Source organism: Procambarus clarkii, chromosome 14 (genome assembly GCF_040958095.1).
Source record: "Procambarus clarkii isolate CNS0578487 chromosome 14, FALCON_Pclarkii_2.0, whole genome shotgun sequence".
Classification (NCBI taxonomy): domain Eukaryota; kingdom Metazoa; phylum Arthropoda; class Malacostraca; order Decapoda; family Cambaridae; genus Procambarus; species Procambarus clarkii.
In genome coordinates, this window is record NC_091163.1 from 19,862,609 (window position 1) to 19,886,274 (window position 23,666).

General features: G+C 39.8%; 1 protein-coding gene across 1 annotated transcript; it reads left to right on the forward strand.

Moving 5' to 3' along the window:
* Positions 1-554: 554 nt before the first annotated feature.
* On the forward strand, positions 555-23,050 carry LOC138364747 (DNA ligase 1-like). The gene is made up of 5 exons (XM_069324715.1): positions 555-804; positions 1,408-1,496; positions 3,363-3,537; positions 16,197-16,456; positions 22,817-23,050. Exons 1-5 carry the CDS (start codon positions 555-557, stop codon positions 23,048-23,050), a joined length of 1,008 nt encoding a protein of 335 aa, XP_069180816.1.
* Positions 23,051-23,666: the final 616 nt, after the last annotated feature.

Consider the following 23,666-nt stretch of genomic DNA (forward strand, 5'->3'; position numbering starts at 1 on the left):
TTTAGAAACTATCGGTTTTATTTATTTAGTAGGATTTTCTTGCCCTTATTCTCTTATATTGAGTACCGGGTACAAGATTTCCTGCGATTTTGATTGACTAATCTTTTACCATCTAATATTAACGTTAATTATTAACGATTAAATTTCCACAGGATAGTTACCAGTTGCCACGTCATCCTGTTACTGGCACTTATAATATCACAGATATATTCGTTGTTCATTTATTTGCTATCTCAAAATGTTTCGTCTCTCAGCATTTCGTAGTGACTCAGCAAGTGAAGTAGGGAACTTAATTCGTGCCAGAAGGACCGAATTATAAACTCTTGCACACGAGTATCAACTAGATGTTCCCCCTGGAGCCAACAAAAGTGACTTGCACAATATTATCTTGGACCACCTCTTAGATGAAGGAATTATAGACTCTGATTATCACAATAACTATTCTATTGCAAATCGGCATACTCTGGCAGCTATGAAGTTAAAGCTCGAATTAGCGAAAATAGAGCGTGAACAGCAAAAAGAAGCTCTACAACAACAAAAAAGAAGCTCTCCAGATGAAAGAACGCGAGGCTGCCCTAAAGAAAGAAGAACAGGAACGTGAGGCTGCCCTACACCGTGAGCGGGAGAGGGAACAGCTAGAAGCAAGAAAAAGTCACCTGGAGATGCAACGTGAGCACGATAAGAAGCAAGCTGAGAGTGTTCTAGCATATAGTCGACAAGAACTCACCTTGGAAACTACACACCACACTCAGCGCCAACAAGCTACAGCGAATCTCCCAGTAAGCTTCAATGTCTCCCATGCCAGTAAGTTAATGCCACCATTCGTTGAGACAGAGATAGATGTTTTTTTACTACTTTTGAGGCCCTAGCTAAAAAACTTCGCTGGTCTGAAGATCAATGGTCTACCATTATCAGAGTGCATCTCACAGGTAGAGATTACTGCGATTACTCTCAGTACCTTAGCGTCTGAGAAAGACTACCAGACCCAGAAGCAAGCAGTTTTAGACGCCTACCTTCTCTCCACCGAAAGCTAGAGACGAAAATTCCGTGATTATCTAAAGGCATGTACCACCACCTTTTTAGAATTTGCCAATACTAAGAAAAGAGATTTCATGAAATGGCTGGAAGCAGCACATGTCTCTATATTTTCAGATCTCGTCAACCTCATTCTAGTTGAGGAATTCCTTAGACGTGCTCCCCCTTAAATCCGTTTATATTTAGCAGACAAAGAAGAAACCGACTACATAAGATATGCGAAGTCGGGTGACACCTACTGCCTTATACACCGGCTAACACCTGACCCACCTTCCAGTAAGAAGTCTTAGTCTAGTTATGACAAAGTGAGTACCGATCAGGCGAGCTCTCAATTGTATTGTAAGTAATGCAAGCTCTATGGACATACCATAGATATATGTGGGAAAGCCCAAAGCAAAAGCTATAGTGAAACTCCTAAACCCAAACCGACTCCTCCTAAGTCCGGTAAGCCTGTGATGAATGTTGGTGTTCCTGTTAATGATCTTTCTCTCTTCAGCAAACACCTGTACCCTGGAACTGTCTCTGCCAACAGTACAGATTCGGAGGGACGTTTCAAATTGACGATCTTGAGGGACACAGCGGCTCTTCAGTCAATAATATTAGAACAATATTATTGTTCAATAATATTAGTAGCCAGAACGCACTTGTCAGCCTACTATGCAAGGCCCGATTTGCCTAATAGGCCAAGTTTTCATGAATTAATTGTTTTTTGACTACCTAACCTACCTAGCCTAACCTAACTTAACTTTTTCGGCTACCTAACCTAACCTAACCTATAAAGATAGGTTACGTTAGGTTAGGTAGGGTTGGTTAGGTTCGGTCATATATCTACGTTAATTTTAACTCCAATAAAAAAAAATTGAGCTCATACATAATGGAATGGGTAGCTTTATCATTTTATAACAAACAAATTAGAGAAAATATATTATTTCAGGAAAACTTGGCTTATTAGGGAAATCGGGCCTTGCATAGCAGGCCGAGTACATAAAAAAAAAAAAATATATATATATATATATATATATATATATATATATATATATATATATATATATATATATATATATATATATATATATATATATATATATATATATATATGTATGTATATATATATATATATTGCGATATTTCTATAGGATCATATATCAGAGCATGCTCTCAGAAACTAGGAGCATTCACAGGCGATTAAATAGATATAATCGATAGGTCAAAATAACAGAAATATATTTTCGCTTAATTTACGAAATAACTTCCCGGCCGAATGAAGCACTTGACATTATTTCACAAATATGTAAAAAGTTCTCCCTGAAAACAGAGATTCAGCTTGACTGGTTTCCTGTGAAGTCTCTCTTGCCCATAATTGCCAGATTAGGTTATTGGTACCTGACTCCTTCCCTCATACTGTAGACCGAATAAGACACGGTACTGGTCTGAAATTGAGGCATATTGGTCTCGATTTCAGACCAGCTCCCTTCGCGAGGTGTGAATACGTCATCTGAGAAGGTTTTCAATGGCAAGTCATCTGGAATTTGGTTTTTGAGTTCTGGTTTTGAGTTTTAATATATATATATATATATATATATATATATATATATATATATATATATATATATATATATATATATATATATATATATATATATATATATATATATATATATATACATATATATATTGTACCTAGTAGCCAGAACGTCGTACTCGGCCTACTATGCAAGGCTCGATTTGCCTAATAAGCCAAGTTTTCCTTAATTAATATTTTTTCTCTAATTTTTTTCTTATGAAATGATAACGCTACCCATTTCATTATGTATGAGGTTAATTTTTTTTATTGGAGTTAAAATTAACGTAGATATATGACCGAACCTAACCAACCCTACCTAACCTAACCTAACTTATCTTTGTAGGTTAGGTTAGGTTAGGTAGCCGAAAAAGTTAGGTTAGGTTAGGTTAGGTAGGTTAGGTAGTCAAAAAACAATTAATTCATGAAAACTTGGTTTATTATGCAAATCTGGCGTTGCATAGTAGGCTGAGAAGTGCGTTCTGGCTACTAGGTACGACATTATATATATATATATATATATATATATATATATATATATATATATATATATATATATATATATATATATATATATATATAAATGGAAGGAAGTACCACCTCTGGCTGGAAGAAGGAGGACCCATAGCCTTGGAGGAAACCACACATAACGCATTGGAGGATATGTTTAGGTCCCCTTGAATACAGTTTTTGTGTGCTTTTCTCCTACTACCCCTACTATTATGTATTTGTAGATTACAAGATATACATTGGTTATTACAAATAGAGCTCAAAGGTTATGGATCTCTTGAAACTCCTCCGCTTCCGGACAGAAACCGAGGACGTAGAAGGCATTTCCCCTCTGCATCGCCACACTGAGGCGCTGAAACAGAAAACTGGCAGCCCTTGGGTCTCTGGTGAAGTCAATGAGCCTGGAGACCAATTCCTTGAGAAATCCCAAGGTACTCTTACCCCAGGAGCCATATGTCTCAGACGCTATGGGAACAAAGAGGTATTGACCCTCCAGTCGCCTGTACTTGAGTGATTTTGCTGTTTCCCTGTGGCTGCCCGCCCCACCTGCTTGATCAGCACCAAAGTGTACATAGGTGTCAGCCAGGATAGATACACAAGAATATATATATAATTTAGTTAAATTTTCATATAAATATGTTAAAAGATAATGTTCTTTGAGGATATATTTTGTAATGAATACAAAACAATTTCCATGTGCCCGTTAGTGAAGCCTAGCTATGATATTTGCCTAACTCATACAAAAATACCTGTATTCCGTCAGGCTTATGTACATCTGTGTTTAATTAATATAATTGAACAAGGAAAATCCAACTCCGACCCTCATCGAAAAAAAAATAATTGTTATTATTTGTGGTGTGTTTTCCTTAAACATTTTTGTGTTGTGATATTTATCAGGTCAGATATACTTTGTTGGAAAATATTTCTCCTATCGTATTATTAATATTATATTCCTATACCTATTAATGATATTTTGTCCTATACTGCAATTTACATTACGTTTGCTTGTTAAGGGATATGCTATGCAATTAAAAAAAACAACTGTTGGCCTATTTGGTTGAATGTTGTTTGCTTCTTCATGCGACGGTCTCGCTTAATGCAGGTCGGCGTTCAATCCCCGACCATCCACCAAGTATTTGGGAACCATTCCTCCCCCCCCCCCTGTCCTAATCCCTAATTCTTATCCTGACCCCCGTCCAAGTGCCATATAATCACAATGGTTTGGCGCTTTCCCTGACAATTTCCTCCCTCGTCTATTTCCTGTGAGTACATCATTCCTGAATTACACTCCGTTTTTGTGCATTTTTGTTTTAATCATCCTTTCTTCTTATCATTATCCCCTGTGGGTTTATTGTTGGTCCAAATGTGAACTGGTGCCTTCGCCAGCTGTCACCCGGCCACGTTAACCAAACTATGGTTGGTCAGAACACCTGGTTACATATTACCAGTGAGAACATACTCACATGTGTTGTGAGTATGTTGAGAATGAGAGCATTCATTGTTGAGTAGAAACTGGTTTTACTAAGTTCCTCGTCCGCTCGACTCCAGCTGAAGTTCTGTGATTGATCACAGAATAGCTATCAAGAGCTATTCTGTGATAGAATAGGTCTTCTATCCCTTCTATTACAACATTCCACACCTCAGAAAACGGAGGAAGCAGTCCTGGAAGATGTTATTGATACAAACCTAAACCCCTATGACGAGTAACCAGACGATCGAGTTAAGATTATACTAAAACAGCTTCCTGTCCATAGAGAAGGTCAACAACATCACATGTCAAAAGAAGCTAACTACCTCAAGTAATTGAATGTTAAGACAAACTACTCTTCAACGCTGGAGGAGCAAAAACCTGGTACAAAAGAAAGAATGGGAATCAAATTGCATCAGGGAAGAGCCCAGGGGGAAGGGAAGAAGCTTAGGGGAACGGGGAAGAGCCTAAAGGATCGGGGAAGAGCCCAAGGGGGAAGGGGAAGAGAGTTAGGAGGAGAGGAAGGGGGTAAGGGAGAGCTGTGTGTGTGGTTGGAAAGGTCATTTCCTTCCCTCTCATGGTTGACAAACTTCTACCGAGAAGTTAGTTCCACTTCCACTGGTGGCCGTCTTGTTATCCTGACTCGAAGAACTCTTGAGATGTTGAGTGAGGATTAGGTTCTTAAGGCTTAAAGCATCGACCCGAGAGGGCTAAAATCCCGGTAAAACGCCCACTATCTTGACTTCTCTGACGAGGGATTCTGAAATCCCCGGCGTCAAGAAGGTCTGACGCTAAAGGACTTCAACAAATCTTAACTGACAACTGATATTGAAGTCCTCCAGTCTATCCACACACTACTGCAAGCACAGTCAGTGAGTCACAGTACAGTCACTCAGCCACAGTACAGTCAGCTAGCCACAGTACACAGCACAGTAAGTCAGCCACAGTGCAGAGGACAGTAAGTCAGCCACAGTGCACAGCACAGTCAGTAAGCCACACTCCTCTAAGTCGAGACGAATCTACTGCTTGTTAACTGATCTTGAACTTGTTATCTTTCCCATGTTTGCCTCAACTCCCAACACGGGAGATCGACAACACGGAAAACCAATTAATGCAGAAGATTGAACTAATTTGGCGGCCACCATCACATAACACGGGAAAATTGGATAAAGCTGCCACCAGCGGGCAGACAACACGGGAAGTTTGGTTAAAGCTGCCATCATCGGGCAGATAACACGGGAGACGTGGTTAAAGCTGCCACCAGCGGGCAGATAACACGGGAGACTTGGTTAAAGCTGCCACCAGCGGACAGATAACACGAGAGGTTTGGTTAAACCTGCCACCATCGGGCAGATAACACGGGAGACGTGGTTAAAGTTGCCAACATCGGGGAGATAACACGGGAGACTTGGTTAAAGCTGCCACCAGCGGGCAGATAACACGGGATGTTTAGTTAAAGCTGCCACCATCGGGCAAATAACACGGGAGACTTGGTTAAAGTTGCCACCAGCGTGCAGATAACACGGGAGACTTTGTTTAAAACTGCCACCAGCTGGCAGATAGCACGGGAAACGTGGTTAAAGCTGCCACCATCGGCCAGATAACACGGGAGACTTGGTTAAAGCTGCCACCAGCGGAAGGATAACTCGGGAAGTTTGGTTAAAGCAGCCACCAGCGGGCAGATAACACGGGAGACTTGTTTAAAGCTGCCACCAGCGGGCATATATCACGAGAGCCCGCTATCATCCCGATTGTTTCATCCACAGGTATGTTGCTAAACAGAGATTCTACATCCAACAAGGCTCTTATCCCCGTGGCCCGTGTTCCCCGTAGTAAGTCAACAAATTTTTTTGGAGACTTCAAGTTGAAAGCACAAGATACATAAGGAGTCAGCAAGCCATTGCGTCGCTTAGCTAGCCTGTATGTGGGTGTAGGTATCTGGCTGATGATTGGCCGAAGTGGGCTTCCAGGCTTGTGGGTCTTGACATTTCCAAATGCATACACAGGTTTGTATTCCCCAATAATCTTTGGCAGATGGTGTTCGGATTTCTTGACGTTCACAGTTTCGATCAATTTGTTTTCCTTCGTTTTCAATTCGGCTGTAGTGTCCTTCGTTACCCTTTGGAAAATAGTTTGGTCAGAGAGTATGAGGTTCATTTTTGCCACTTATTCGTCTTTTTTAGGAATAACGTATATTGGCGACTTGTCACCTCTCCTCTTGACTATCTCCTTGTTCTCGCGAAGGCTCTTAGCTGCCGCTTTGAGCTCGGTGGACAGTATGGTGCTTCTGTAGTTACCTTGAATCTTTCCTCATTCTGCAATAAATTCTCCTTGCAAGGTGTCTTTCGTGGTAACCTTCTTTTGCTTCTCGAGGTCGAATATGTCGTCCAATAGGATCTCCAACTCCACTGTCCGGGCCATCTCACTCGGTCTGGACATAACGTGACAGTTTATACCCAGATTTAAGAGAGTGATTTCCACGACCCAGAGATGGCCTCTTAAACGTTGCTGGAATCAACCTCACTAAGGACGAACTCAGTTAAAAAAATTATTATTAGTAGTAGTTAGTAACAGTTGATTGATTGACAGTTGAAAGACGGACCGAAAGAGCTCAGCTCAACCCCTGCAAGCACAACTCGGTGAATACACACACGGGTGTTACACGAACAAGGGGACACAGTTGAAACTTAGTACCCAAATGAACCACAGAGACATTAGAAATAACTTGTTCAATGTCAGTGTAGTTAATAAATGCAATGCATTAGGCAGTGATGTGGTGGAGGCTGACTCCATACACAGTTTCAAATGTAAATATGATAGCGCCCAATAATCTCAGGAATCTGTACACCGGGTAATTGACAATTGCGACGCGGGACCAAAGAACCTAAGCGCAAACCCCTCAAGCACAATTAGGTGAGTTTTTAATGTTTAAAGGTCACTTGAGAACCAACTTAAGAGGAAGTAGAGCATGACAATGAGAAGAAGACAAAAAGGACAAGGAGAAAGCTCTGTATTTCCAAGTAGAAATAAAAGAGAATTGTCAGGAAAATGTTCATTTTTATTGAAGGATGAAGAAACAATAAAGCTGCCAGCGTGAAACAAAAAGAGTCCAGCTGTGTGGGAGACTATTTTTTTTAGCAAGGGCTCACAGTGAGCTTAGACTCTGATGATGATATTTCAACAAACTTCATTGTAAAGGAAGTTCTACTTAGTTATTAACTGCACCATTTAAAAATGCTACCTCGCAGAATAATATGAGATTAGCTACAATAAGAGGGAATAGCCAAGATATAAAGGCCTTACATTAATGTATCGCTTCAACAGAAACAATAGTTACCCATCAAAAATTGCTCCACATAGCAAAACATGGAGGTATAAATTGTTTGAACCAGGAAAACTAATGTTATTATCAAATAATATTAAAAGGGGAGTGAGAAGAGTATACTAAAATGAGGAGATATCAGATGAAAATATAATACTGCGGATTTGTTAGACATTAAATATTGAAAAAAAGAAATTTGTGAAGCTTGAATTAATTTGTTGTTCTAGACCATGAACACTAGAAAAGGTGAGATCTGCTTGTAGCTGCAGGTCAATGGTTGAAAGCTGAAAGTTCTTACCGTGAACTTTAAAGTTTGACTAAAAAGATAGTAACATTGAATTAAAAACAGTAACATAATCGCAAAATTTTTAGTAATTAGGGAAATTTGGAGAGTGAATGACACGCCAAACAAATTACGCAACAGATACAAATCTTGACCTAAACAAAAACATAAAAGTTTGGCGATTGGTGATGCAAAAGGCGAGTGATTGAAGTATTATTATGGCAGACAAATGGTCGGTGCCAAAAATCACAAAAAAAAACAATAATCTTCATTAAAAGTATTCAGAAGAAAGCTCAAAAGGATATTTACAAGTCTATTTTATGAAGAGAGTTAACGATCACAACATTGAGGTCATGGGGTTGACCTCGTTTACATCCTACTAACTGTGCTACAATAAGGGAGGGGGGGTAATAATCCTATTCACAGACAGTTATTGGCTGTTTGTCTCAGGCTTGTGCAGAATTGGGCGGAGGAGAAAAACCTTTGTCTTCATGGCCCAATAACTTTCCCCAGAACAAGATTGTTTTTTCTGGAACCAGTTTCCGGCCATTCTAAAATCCTGCGGTCAATACAGGTCAAACAACTTAGGTGACGAATACTTAACAAAACTTGCTAGTAAGTTGGTGTATCTGGGTGCATCTGTAGGTACTAATGTAGATACATGACCGAAACTAACCAACCCAACCTATCTTAACCTAACCTAAACTACCACAACTAAGTCAATAAATTATGTTCTTAATATAATATAATAATAATAATTCAAATAAACTAAATGGAAACAATTTATTGAAAATAAAGAAAATCACTCGGCCAATTAGGGAAAACAGGTCTTGCATAGTAGGCCGAGAACTGCATTCTGCCTACTAGTTACGACATATATATATATATATATATATATATATATATATATATATATATATATATATATATATATATATATATATATATATATATATATATATATATATAGAAGGGGTACCACCTCTGGTGCAAGTGTAGGGACCCATAGCCTCGGAGAAGAAAATAAAGAGTACTCAGAGAAGACCTTGTGGATCCTCACTGAACACTTTGATATTTTCTTCTCCTACCACCCCTATTCTTTTGGTATGTGTGTATATTTATCTAACTTTATTTGAAAATGTCATTACACAAAAAAAGTTACAATATTGATTACATGCAGGGTGCAAGGCTGCTTGTCACAAGTTGTACAGCTCTTCCAGCTCCTCAGATGGCGGGCAGGAACCATGGATGCAGTGAGCATTTCCTCTCTGGATTGCCACACTAAGGCGCTGAAAAAGAAAACTGGCAGCTCTAGGGTCTCTAGTTGTTTCGATTAGCTTAGACCCCAACTCCTTCAAAAAGCTAGCAGCACTTTTACCCCAGGCACCATGTGTCTCTGAGGCAATGGGGACAAAATTTTAGTGGTGCTCAAGGTCTCTGTATTTACGTGACTTATATATATATATATATATTTATATATGTATATATATATATATATATATATATATATATATATATATATATATATATATATATATATATATATATATATATATATATAATCATCGGTATAGCATCTCTAGTGTGAAAAGTTCTTGTTATCCAATCTGTCATTTTTCTTGCAGTTGTGACGGCTACTTTATTGTGTTCTTTAAAGGTAAGGTCTTCCGACATGAGTACACCCAGATCCTTTACATTGCCTTTTCGTTCTATGTTATGATTTGCCTGAGTTTTGTACGTGGTTTCTGTTCTTATATTTTAAATTTTTCCGTAGCGCATGAGATGGAACTTATCCTTGTTAAACACCATATTAATTTCTGTAGCCCATAGAAAGACCTGATCTACATCTGATTGGAGGTTTGCCGTGTCCTCTATGTTGCCAACTCTCATGAAAATCCTAGTGTCATCTGCAAAGGATGAAACAGTGCTATAGGTTGTGTTCTTGTCTATGTCCGATATGAGGATGAGAAAAAGTACTGGAGCAAGCACAGTACCCTGGGGGACTGAGCTCTTCATGGTTAATGGGCTGGATTTTATTTTGTTGACTATTACACATTGGATTCTGTTAGTCAGGAAATTGTAGATCCATCTGCCTATTTTCCCGGTAATTCCTTTTGAACGCATTTTATGTGCAATAACACCATGGTCACATTTATCAAAAGCTTTTGCGAAATCTGTGTAAATTACATCAGCGTTTTAGTGTGAAAAGTTCTTGTTATCCAATCTGTCATTTTTCTTGCAGTTGTGACGGCTACTTTATTGTGTTCTTTAAAGGTAAGGTCTTCCGACATGAGTACACCCAGATCCTTTACATTGCCTTTTCGTTCTATGTTATGATTTGCCTGAGTTTTGTACGTGGTTTCTGTTCTTATATTTTAAATTTTTCCGTAGCGCATGAGATGGAACTTATCCTTGTTAAACACCATATTAATTTCTGTAGCCCATAGAAAGACCTGATCTACATCTGATTGGAGGTTTGCCGTGTCCTCTATGTTGCCAACTCTCATGAAAATCCTAGTGTCATCTGCAAAGGATGAAACAGTGCTATAGGTTGTGTTCTTGTCTATGTCCGATATGAGGATGAGAAAAAGTACTGGAGCAAGCACAGTACCCTGGGGGACTGAGCTCTTCACGGTTAATGGGCTGGATTTTATTTTGTTGACTATTACACATTGGGTTCTGTTAGTCAGGAAATTGTAGATCCATCTGCCTATTTTCCCGGTAATTCCTTTTGAACGCATTTTATGTGCAATAACACCATGGTCACATTTATCAAAAGCTTTTGCGAAATCTGTGTAAATTACATCAGCGTTTTGTTGGTCTTCCATAGCATCTAATGCCATATCATAGTGGTCCAGCAACTGCGATAGGCAAGAGCGCCCTGTTCTGAAACCATGTTGTCCGGGGTTATGGAGATGCTGTGATTCCATGTATTTTGTGATCCTACTTCGTACCACTCTCTCTAAATTTTTTATGATGTGCGATGTTAGTGCTATCGGTCTGTAATTTTTTGCCTCTGCCTTATTTCCTCCTTTATGGAGTGGTGCTATCTCTGCTGTTTTTAGTATGTCAGGGATAACGCCAGTATCTAGGCTTTGTGTCCACAGAATGTGAAGGGCCTGCGATAGTGATTTTTAAAAGTTCTTGATGAATATGGAGTTCCAAGAATCCGGGCCGGGTGCAGAGTGCATAGGCATACTGTTTATGGCTTCTTCAAAATCTAGTGGGGATAGGGCGACGTCTGATATATGATTTGATGTTGGTATCATATCCATGAAAAATTCATTTGGGTTATCAATCTTTAGTGCATTTAATGGCTCGCTGAAAACAGAGTCGTACTGCTTCATCAGTAACTCGCTCATTTCTTTGTTGTCATCGGTGAAAGTTCCATCTTCCTTTCGCAGGGGCCCCGATACTAGATGTGGTTTTTATCTGGATTTTGCATAGCAGAAAAAATATTTAGGATTTCTTTCTATTTCACTGATGGCCTTTTGCTCTCTTTGCCTCTCCTGGGTTTTGTATGATTCTTGTACCTTGAGTTCAATTGTTTGTATTTCTCTACCTAACCTTCGCCGTTCTTGAGATAGGGTGCGACTCTCAAGTTGTTCCGTGATTCGTTTTCTTCGCCTATATAGGGAACGCCGTTCCCGTTCCAATCTGCATCTCTTTCTCTTTTTTCTTAGGGGTATGCGGTTTGAACATATTTCTAGTGCTACTGAGCTTATTTTTTCTAGGCACTGGTTCAGGTTTGCATTTTCTAGCTGTTCTTCCCAGTTTATTTCTGTGAAGTCCTGGTTTATTTGCTCCCAGTTTATCTGTTTATTATTGAAGTTAAATTTGCTGAAATCTCCTCCACCGGGAATCTGGACTGGTTTTGATGGCCCATTCCCCATGGTTGTCAGAACTTCAATTAAGTTGTGATCTGAGTAACAGGTACTAGTTATGGCAGCTACTGGAAGGTAGTTGTACTTTCTGGGTTCAAGGCCCACTGGTGGGTGTTGTCCAAAGATATATATGTCCAAAGATGTATATATATATATATATATATATATATATATATATATATATATATATATATATATATATATATATATATATATATATATATATATATATATATATATATATGTCGTACCTAGTAGCCAGAACACATTTCTCTGCCTACTATGCAAGGCCCGATTTGCCTAATAAGCCAAGTTTTCATGAATTAATTATTTGTTGACTATCTAACCTACCTAACCTAACCTAACCTAACTTTTTCGGCTACCTAACCTAACCTAACTTATAGATTTAGGTTAGGTTAGGTTAGGTAGGGTTGGTTAGGTTCGGTCATATATCTACGTTAATTTTAACTCCAATTAAGAAAAATGGACCTCATACGTAATGAAATGGGTAGTTTTATCATTTCATAAGAACAAAATTAGAGAAAATATATTAATTCAGGAAAACTTGGCTTATTAGGCAAATCGGGCCTTGCATAATAGGCTGAGACGTGCGTTCTGGCTACTAGGTACGACATATATATATATATATATATATATATATATATATATATATATATATATATATATATATATATATATATATATATATATATATATATATATATATATATATATATATATATATATATATATATATATATACATCAAGAAGTCAACACCAGCAATCAACAGCCAATTATTGCACAACTATATTCTACCCACCTAAAGACTCCGCTCCAATATAGAAGCATCAAGAAATATGGACCAATAGGCTTTCTACAAACACTTCTATTCAATATCCATTGTTTCGTGTTCTGTCTTGTGTTGATGAAATTAATACCCTATTAATACTCTCTTGTTCTGTCTTGTGTTGCTGAAATTAATACCCTATTAATGCCACATCTTGTTCTGTCTTGTGTTAATGCCACATCACCCCTTCCACCTCACTCAAATGTAGATACAAAATCGGAGATGCGTAAGTTCTATTCAGTTGTGTATTTGTGAACTAAAGTCTTTGAAAATGTAATAAGTTTTACGAAACGCGCTCGTGTCGCGTCAGACTAGAAATAAAAATGAATTTTGGGGAATTGATTTTTGATTTACCTCCAACAGTGAAAAGAAATGTACGAAAGATTGAGAAAATTCGTGTTAGAATTATTAATCTTACTTTTTCGGTCATATTTAATAATATATGTCTACAGGAAAGACTGCTACCAAAATATACTAATATATATATATATATATATATATATATATATATATATATATATATATATATATATATATATATATATATATATATATATATATATATATATATATATATATATATATATATATATATATATAATAGCCAGAACGCACTTCTCAGCCTACTATTCAAGGCCCGATTTGCCTAATAAGCCAAGTTTTCATGAATTAATGTTTTTTCGTCTACCTAACCTACCTAACCTAACCTAACCTAGCTTTTTTTGGCTACCTAACCTAACCTTACCTATAAATATAGGTTAGGTTAGGTTAGGTAGGGTTGGTTAGGTTCGGTCATATATCTACGTTAATTTTAACTCCAATAAAAAAAATTTGACCTCATACATAGAGAAAAGGGTTGCTTTATCATTTCATAAGAAAAAAATTATAGTAAATATATTAATTCAGGAAAACTTGGCTTATTAGGCAAATCGGGCCTTGAATAGTAGGTTGAGAAGTGAGTTCTGGCTACTAGGTACGACATATATATATATATATATATATATATATATATATATATATATATATATATATATATATATATATATATATATATATATATATATTAGTATATTTTGGTAGCAGTCTTTCCTGTAGACATATATTATTAAATATGACTGAAAAAGTAAGATTAATAATTAAAACACGAATTTTCTCGATCTTTCTTATGTTTCTTTTCACTGCTGATTGTAATTGAAAAATCAATTCTCCAAAATTCATTTTTATTTCTAGTCTGACGCGACACTAGTGCGTGTTTCGTAAAACTTATTACATTTTCAAAGACTTTAGTTTACACACACATACAAATATAACTGAATAGAGCTTAAACATCTTCGATTTTTTATACCTGCATTTGGGTGAGGTGATATGTTACAACAGTTTTGGATGAGGTGAAAACAAACTTTCAACACAAGACAGAACACAAAATAATAGGTATTAAAGGTAAGAATGGCAGTAATTGCAGAGGGCCTATTGGCCCATATTTCTTGATGCTTCTATACTGGAGCGGAGTCTTGAAGTGGGTAAAATATAGTTGTGCATTAATTGGCTGTTGATTGCTGGTGTTGACTTCTTGATGTGTAGTGCCTCTCAGATGTCAAGCCGCCTGCTATCGCTGTATCTATCGATGATTTCTGTGTTGTTTGCTAAGATTTCTCTGGTGATGGTTTGTTTGTGGGAAGAGATTATATGTTCCTTAATGGAGCCCTGTTGCTTATGCATCGTTAAACGCCTGGAAAGAGATGTTGTTGTCTTGCCTATATACTGGTTTTTTTGAGGCTTACAGTCCTCATATATATACAGGTTGTTACAGGTTCGTGCCAATAGGCTCTGAGACTCTGGGCGCCTCGGGTAAATGTGCACTTAAGTTCCTGAAGGAGCTGGGCGAGGAACTCATTGGGAAGACTAGAGACCCAAGAGCGGCCAGTTTTATGTTCCAGCGCCTCAGTGTCGCTGTTCAGAGGGGAAATGCGTGCTGTATCTTGGGTACGCACCTGACCCCCGAGGAGCTGGACGAGGTCTTCGAACACTGATTGGTATATTGTTATATAAGTGTATGTTTTCTGTAAACTGTAGTATTGCAATAAAATCAAATAAAAAAAAATAATAGGGGTGGTAGGAGAGGAAAAGATTAAAGTATTCAGTGAGACTCCACAAGGTCTTCTCTGAACACTATTTATTTTCTTCTTCGAGGATGTGGGTCCCTTTAATTAAACCAGTGGTGGTACCCCTAAATATATATATATATATATATATATATATATATATATATATATATATATATATATATATATATATATATATATATATATATATATATATATATATATATATATATATATATATGTCGTACCTAGTAGCCAGAACTCACTTCTCAGCCTACTATGCAAGGCCCGATTTGCCTATTAAGCCAAGTTTTCATGAATTAATGTTTTTTCGACTACCTAACCTACCTAACCTAACCTAACCTAACTTTTTCGGCTACCTAACCTAACCTCACCTATAAAGATAGGTTAGGTTAGGTTAGGTAGGGTTGGTTAGGTTCGGTCATATATCTACGTTAATTTTAACTCCAGTAAAACAAAATTGACCTCATACATAATGAAATGGGTAGCTTTATCATTTCATAAGAGAAAAATTAGAGAAAATATATTAATTATGTAAAACTTGGCTTATTAGGCAAATCGGGCCTTGCATAGTAGGCTGAAAAGTGCGTTCTGGCTACTAGGTACGACATATATATATATATATATATATATATAAATATATATATATATATATATATATATATATATATATATATATATATATATATATATATATATATATATATATTTATATATATATATATATTTATATACATATGGAACAATTAAATGTTTCATTTGTTTTAGAAACTCAGTTTCACTTATTTAGTAGGATTTTCTTGCCCTTTTTCTCTTACATTGAGTACCGGGTACAAGATTTCCTGCGATTTTGATTGACTAATCATTTACCATCCTAAAATTAACGTTAATTGTTAGAGATTAAAATTCCACAGGATAGTTGCCACGTTATCCTGTTTCTGACATTTACCATATCACAACTATATTCGTTGTACATTTATTTGCTATCTTTCACCATGTTTCGTCTCCAAACTTTTCGTAACGATCCAGCAGGTGAAATAGGGACTTTATGTCGTGCCAAGAGGATTGAATTACAAACTCTTACACACGAGTATCAACTAGATGTTCCCCATGGAGCCAACAAAAATGAATTGCATAACTTAATTATGGATCACCTCTTAGATGACGGGACAATTGACTCTGAAACTCACGAAACTCATTCTATTGTAGATAAACATGATTTGGCAACCATGAAACTCAAACTCGAACTCGCAAAGCACGAGAGGGAGCAACAAAAAGAAGCCCTCCAACAACAAAAGGAAGTTCTGCAAATGAGGAAAGAAGAAGCTGCAATGAGGAAAGAAGAACAAGAACGAGAGGCGGCCCTAAAAGAACGAGAGGTGGCCCTCAAGGAACGTGAGACTGCAATACCCCGTGAGCGAGTACAGCATGAAGCCAAACAACGCCACCTGGAGATACAACGCGAGCATGACAAACAGCAAGCGGATATGGTTATAGAATGTCGTCAACGAGAACTCACGTTGGAGACTTCACACCACACTCGGCGCCAACAAGCTACCGCCAGTCTTCCAGTAAGTTTCAATGTCTCTCATGCAAGTAAGTTAATGCCACAATTCGTTGAGACAGAGATTGATGTCTTTTTTACTACCTTTGAGACCCTAGCTAATAAACTTAGCTGGCCTGCTGATAAAAGGTCTACCCTTCTCAGAGTGCATCTTACAGGTAGAGCTGCAGTTACTCTCAGTACCTTAGCGTCTGAGAATGACTACCAAACCCTGAAGCAAGCAGTGTTGGACGCCTACCTTCTCTCCACCGAAAGCTACAGACAAAAATTCTGTGATCATCTGAAGGCAAGTACCACCACCTTTCTAGAATTTGCCAATACAAAGAAAAGATATTTCATGAAATGGCTGGAAGCAGCACATGTCTCTACATTTGCAGAACTCGTCAACCTCATGCTAGTTGAGGAATTCTTGAGACGTGTTCCCCCTTCCGTCCGTTTATATCTAGCAGATAAAGAAGAAACCGACTACATCAAATGTGCGAAGTCGGCTGACACCTACAGCCTCATCCACCGGCTGACACCATCACCACCTCCCAGTTAGAAGTCTTGGTACAAATCCACAAGGGCCGTGACGAGGATTCGAACCTGCGTCCAGGAACATCCCAGACACTGCCTTAATCGACTGAGCTACGACAGGGTTAAAAGGGTTGAAACCGAAGTTCTACTGAACTTACTGGATCCCGTAGCCTCTCCGAGGCACAAATCTACGGGATCCAGTAAGTTCAGTAGAACTTCGGTTTCAACCCTTTTAACCCTGTCGTAGCTCAGTCGATTAAGGCAGTGTCTGCGATGTTCCTGTAAGCAGGTTCGAATCCTCGTCACGGCCTTTGTGGATTGGTTCATTTGATGCATCACGTTAGTGTGATCTCTGTGTGTGATGAAGTCTTGGTACAGTTACGATAAAGTGAGTACAGATGAAGCGAGCTCACAATTGTATTGTAAGTATTGCAAACTCTATGGACATACCGTAGATAGATGTGTGAAGGTTCAATACAAGAGCAATGAATCTACTAAACCCAAACAGACTCCTCCTAAGTCCGGTAAGCTTGTGATGAATGTTGGTGTTCATGTTAATGATCTTTCTCTCCTCAGTAAACACCTGTATCCTGGAACTGTCTCTACCAACGGTACAGATTCGGAGGGACGTTTCAAATTGAAGATCTTGAGGGACACAGCGGCTCTTCAGTCCATTCTATTGAAATCAGCTGTGCCTAACATCACCTACACCGGGGAAACAGTCCTTATCACTGACCTTACTGTTACCACTGCGTATCCACTCGCCAGAGTCCACCTGGATTGTCCCTTCGTGACCGGTGAAGTCCAAGTCGCCGTCAGGGAAAAGCCTTTTCCCATGCCTGGAGTGCAACTTCTCCTGGGCAACGACTTGGCAGAAGATCTGCAACCGTCCAACCTGATCATCATGGACAAACCCCAGGTGTGTACCTCTGTAACGGATAATCCCATCTTTGAATATGTTCCAGCAGAGGTTCAAGAAAGTAATAAAGTTTCTCCTCCGGTTTTGGTGACCACCCGTGCACAAGCTGCACGCCCGCAACCAGCTGACTCTACTGCTACCGCTGTCCCTCAAGACCCTCAGAATCTACCCCCGAATCTTATCAGTTTGGAGTTCCGTAAGTTACAGAGGGAAGATCAATCATTAACACCATTATTCTTCCAGGCTGAGACTCAACCTGACAGTATCCCTGGGTTCTTCCAAGAGAATGAGTTGCTCTACCGCAGATACAGACCCAGCAAGCTGAAGGAGGATGACGATTGGGCCAATGTCGAACAACTAGTGATTCCCACCAGCCTACGGCCCGATATTCTACACTTGGCCCACGGAGCTCTTTCTCACTATGGTTTTAACAAAACCTATCACGGAATCAGACAAGACTACTACTGGCCAGGTATGGTAAAAGACGTTAAAAAGTACGTACAACAGTGTCATACATGTCAGATGGCAGGGAAACCTAACATCTTTATTCCCCAGGCTCCACTAAAACCCATCCAGGTGCCTGCGGAACCTTTCCACAGACTCATCATAGACTGTGTTGGTCCTTTACCCCGGACCAGTTCTGGCAACGCCTATATATTAACTATCATGTGTCCTACCACCAGATTCCCCATAGCAGTTCCAGTAAAGAACATTACGGCTCCTACTGTGGTGAAACACCTATTGAAGATCTTCACCCAGAATGGATTTCCAAGAGAGGTTCAAAGTGACTGTGGCACCAACTTCACCAGTGATCTCTTCAAGAAGACACTGGAGGAGTTCAACATCACACAGGTACTGTCCAGCCCCTATCATCCTGCTTCACAGGGTTCTCTTGAACGTAGTCATCAGACTATTAAAGCACTCCTAAAGAAATTCTGCAATGACACCTTGAAGGACTGGGATAAACAACTAGATCTCATTATGTGCATTTTCATAAGTCTCCCCAATGAGTCTCTAGGAGTATCTCCTCATGAGATGCTCTACGGACGTAAGTGCCGTACTCCTCTCAAAGCTTTCAAGGACTCTCTACGTAATGCCACCTTCAGTGTCCCTCAGAATGTGCCCCAGTTTCTTCAAAACTTAAAACACATTCTAGAGCGAGTACGTAAATTTGCTAATGACAATCTATTGAAAGCCCATGAGAGGATTAAGACTCATTTTGACCAAAGCAGCAAATTAAGGATATTTAAACCAGGAGACTTCGTGTTGGCATATTTTCCTATCCCAGGTTCTCCATTGCAAAACAAGTTTTCAGGACCCTACAGTTTTCTCAAGGAGTACAGAAACAACCACAACTACGTTCTTGAGACTCCAGATAGGCGGCGGAAGACCCAGTTGTGCCAAGTCAACCTCCTGAAGCAGTATCAAGGTACTCCCCACACTGTGTTGGTATCAGTCTCCACATTTAAAGGTCCATACCTCCACAGTGAAACCTTCCCTGCTTCTCCCGAAAGCACTAACACTGAGTCGGTGCTTTCCAAATCGGAAATCCTACCTGATCTTCATCCCAATTTACAGGACTAAAATAGTGCTCCTTTGCCATGTTCTAATCCTATTCTCGCCTCGCCAGATATCACAAAGCCTTTCATCCTCCATGTCGACGCCAGATGACTGCCGAACATCTACACTCCAACACTTTCCCGTCACAATATATATATATATATATATATATATATATATATATATATATATATATATATATATATATATATATATATATATATATATATATATATATATATATATATATATATATATATATATATATATTCTAAAGTTGACTGTGCAATATTACTATTATGAGATTTAACCCACTTGGTGAGGGTGGTTAAATGTATTGGAAGCCAGGAGTTGGGGCCATCACTTGATATAGACGGCTGGTGAAGCCAGGGTATGGTATTTGACTACAACCACGTTGTAGTAGCTCGGAGTGTCTAATGTTACTATTCTTATTTCCTTTCTGTAGTTCTGTATATATGTTCTTTGTTAAGTAAACGTGTATAGTTAGGTGTTTTCCCTTGTCCTGGTGAGGCTTCCCATCAGAAAAGAGAGAGAGAGAGAGAGAGAGTGTGAGAGAGAGAGAGAGAGAGAGAGAGAGAGAGAGAGAGAGAGAGAGAGAGAGAGAGAGAGAGAGAGAGAGAGAGAGAGAGAGAGAGAGAGAGAGAGAGAGAGAGAGAGAGAGAGAGAGAGAGAGAGAGAGAGAGAGGCTGCCAGAAAGAAAAGGATGATAGGAACATGGGAAATGGTCACTATTATGGATGCTCTCAAAAGCTCTTCACACCAGGTCTCATACAAATGAAAGAAAAACACGAGGACCGAAGCAGGAAATGGCGTGAGTCAACAAGAGCGTCTCGCCGGATTTCAGGAAATGGAAAGGAAAATAAACCATGAAAAGTTCCGAAAGATGGCCTCAGGTACTTGTAAGGACATTACCACCTCAACGGTCATGTCGACTGTCAACATCCCTTAAAAGGTACACACTCTTTGACAAAAAGTCAAAAGGGGTTTTAAGATCGGGAAGAGGAATTGGAACATATTGGGGGGGAGAAGAGGTGAAACCCCCCCATTGCCGTGCGTGAAGTGGGGGATTTCATTTGAACCTATCGTGCAGTACATTGAGTACTCCACGATAGGTTCAAATTCTTTCTTTCTCTCTATGTCCTATGGTAGTAACATACCACTCATGTATCATCTTGAAAAGTTTGGCGAAGATAATTCCAAGCCCCTGGCTGCCAGCTTTGGGAAGACAGACACATATTCCTTTCTAAAGATATAAATATTTATTAAGTGTTTTCTCTCTCCTTTTCACATTCATACACCTCCACTGTCCTCATTCCCCATTCTTGTTCCACTCTTCCAATTCATTATTATTGTACTCGTTCCTACCCATTTACCTTACCTGGCGATGCAACAGGTCACCGTAACATCGGCTGTGTACTTCTCCAGCCTCGCAGCACAAAGATAATCTCTTTACAAGCGACATCCCTGCCTTTCCTGGCCCAATCGACCGTTAAATTGTCGTCGTTGTGCTCCGCAGGGCTGCGTTAGGCGTCATTAACGATGACCCTTTCTCCTCTCGTGCATGTGATACTCTGGCAATATCGCACACACGACCATTCGTTGGGTAATGTTGCTTGCTGAGTCTCGTGGCCTAATGGTTATAGGAGTAACGTGTGATGAGAATGTGTTCTTTTGTGAAACTTTTGTATGATATTGCTTACGTGTGGTGTTGGGGGTGTTATAGTTTGGGGTGTGGGGCTAACATAGGTTCTGGAAGTCATGTCATAGCCAGAAGTAGAAATGATATTATAAACTCATAAAAATGTAAATATTTATGAGCAAATTTTGTATGTAAAAGATTATGCAATATGATGGAATATTTCTGCGTTAAAGCCATAAATCTTAGCGATAGACGTGCACTTTCGCACACTCAGAAAAGCATGACTAGCGTTCACACACACACACACACACACACACACACACACACACACACACACACACACACACACACACACACACACACACACACACACACACACACACACACACACACAAACACACACACACACACACACACACACACACACACACACACACACACACACACACACACACACACACACACACACACACACACACACACACACACACACACACACACATACACACACACAAACACACACAGGATCTGGTAGCCTGGTGTATAACACGCAGGACTCGTAATTATGTGGCGCAGGTTCGATTCCCGCACCAGGCAGAAACAAATGGGCAAAGTTTCTTTCACCCTGAATGCCCCTGTTACCTAGCAGTAAATAGGTACCTGTGAGTTAGTCAGCGGCCACGGGCTGCTTCCTAGTGTGTGTGTGTGGTGTGTGGAGAGAAGAAAAAAAATAGCTAGTAAACAGTTTATTGACAGTTGAGAGGCGGGCCGAAAGGGCAAAGCTCAACCCCGCAAACACAACTAGGTGAATATACACACACACACACACACACGCACACACACACACAAACACACATACACACACACACACACACACACACACACACACACACACACACACACACACACACACAAACACACACACACACACACGCACACGCATACACACACGCACACGCATACACACACACACACACACACACACACACACACACACACACACACACACACACACACACACACACACACACACACACACACACACAGACACACACACACCGCTTGGGTCCATTCTCACGCTGCAATCTTACCTCAGAGATGCAAGCACTTGAAAAGAACAAGTTGAGTAATAACGAAGCGACAGCGCTCAGCAGGTGAGATTGTATAGAAGGTACAAGAGATGTAAGAGGAACAATGAGAACGAAATAAGAAAAAAAACAATAATCTAAGGCGTTTGTTCGGGAATACCCTGAGCACAGGATTGAACCCTCGTCTCAGACACTCAGGGTGTTCCGAAGCCGCCTGGAGCCCTGAGGAAATGAAAGAAACAGGAACCGTAAAATATCCCCCCGAAACCCGGTCCCACAGAACACCGCAATCACATCACCCAACCAATCAACTAAGTCCTGTACCCTCTCACAAAAATAAAACACGTGTCATTGCTTCTCAACCAATCCACAAGGCGCACACGTCGCGGAAGAACGCAAACCAAGCATACACAAACGATCATTCGATGGCAAGGACTCGTGCAGCATACGAAAGAGAAACTCCATCTGCTACAGAGCAAATGCCGCCCACCCAAGACCGACCAAATTCCCCCCAATCCCAGCACAGAAACCAACCCTCAACCTGATGGTTCACACGACGAAGGAGAGCCCCATAAACCTCCCGACAAGACAGGGACAAAAACACAGGAACACGACAGAGCTCCCGCAGAATCCGAACCACCCCCGAATACACAGCAGGCATACAACGGGCGACCTCACACCCAGCCCCTAACTCAAGCAAATAGCTAAACCAAACTGAGCAGAAATTAACCCCAAGCGTATTGAGACCTCCACCCACCCCCAAATACTGACGCAATGACACCGAAAACAAAGCCAATGCCTTGGTAAAAACATCAGGGATGCTAACACCCCTCTCCTCTACCCGCAAAACCATGAAGGAGTGACAAACCGGAAAATACTTCCCACACCACACATACTGATAGACTCTACACTCCAACCTATGAGCACGCCGCCGATCCAGAGGGAACCACCGAGCCAAAAACCACACCCTCGATAAAACTTTACTAGTAACAACAATCGCCCGCTGATAAACCGTCAACGGACGCGAGGATAACAAACCAACCACCAAATCAACCGACTGAGACACCGCATTCCAATTCCACTCCAAGGTTTGGTCATACAAGCTAAACCAAATAACTTTGAGAACCCGAAGCGACCTGACCACCGGAACCCACAACGCCGCTCACACTGAACGGGAGGCCCTGCTCTCCAGCCCCATCAGACAGGACTTGTTATGATCTCAGCCTGCAGGAGAAACGAGTCTCCCTTCTTGAGAGTTATTCAGCAAGCCTGACCTAACTAGGTCTAGCAAATATAGAGGTGATAACCCATATGTAAAATGGCT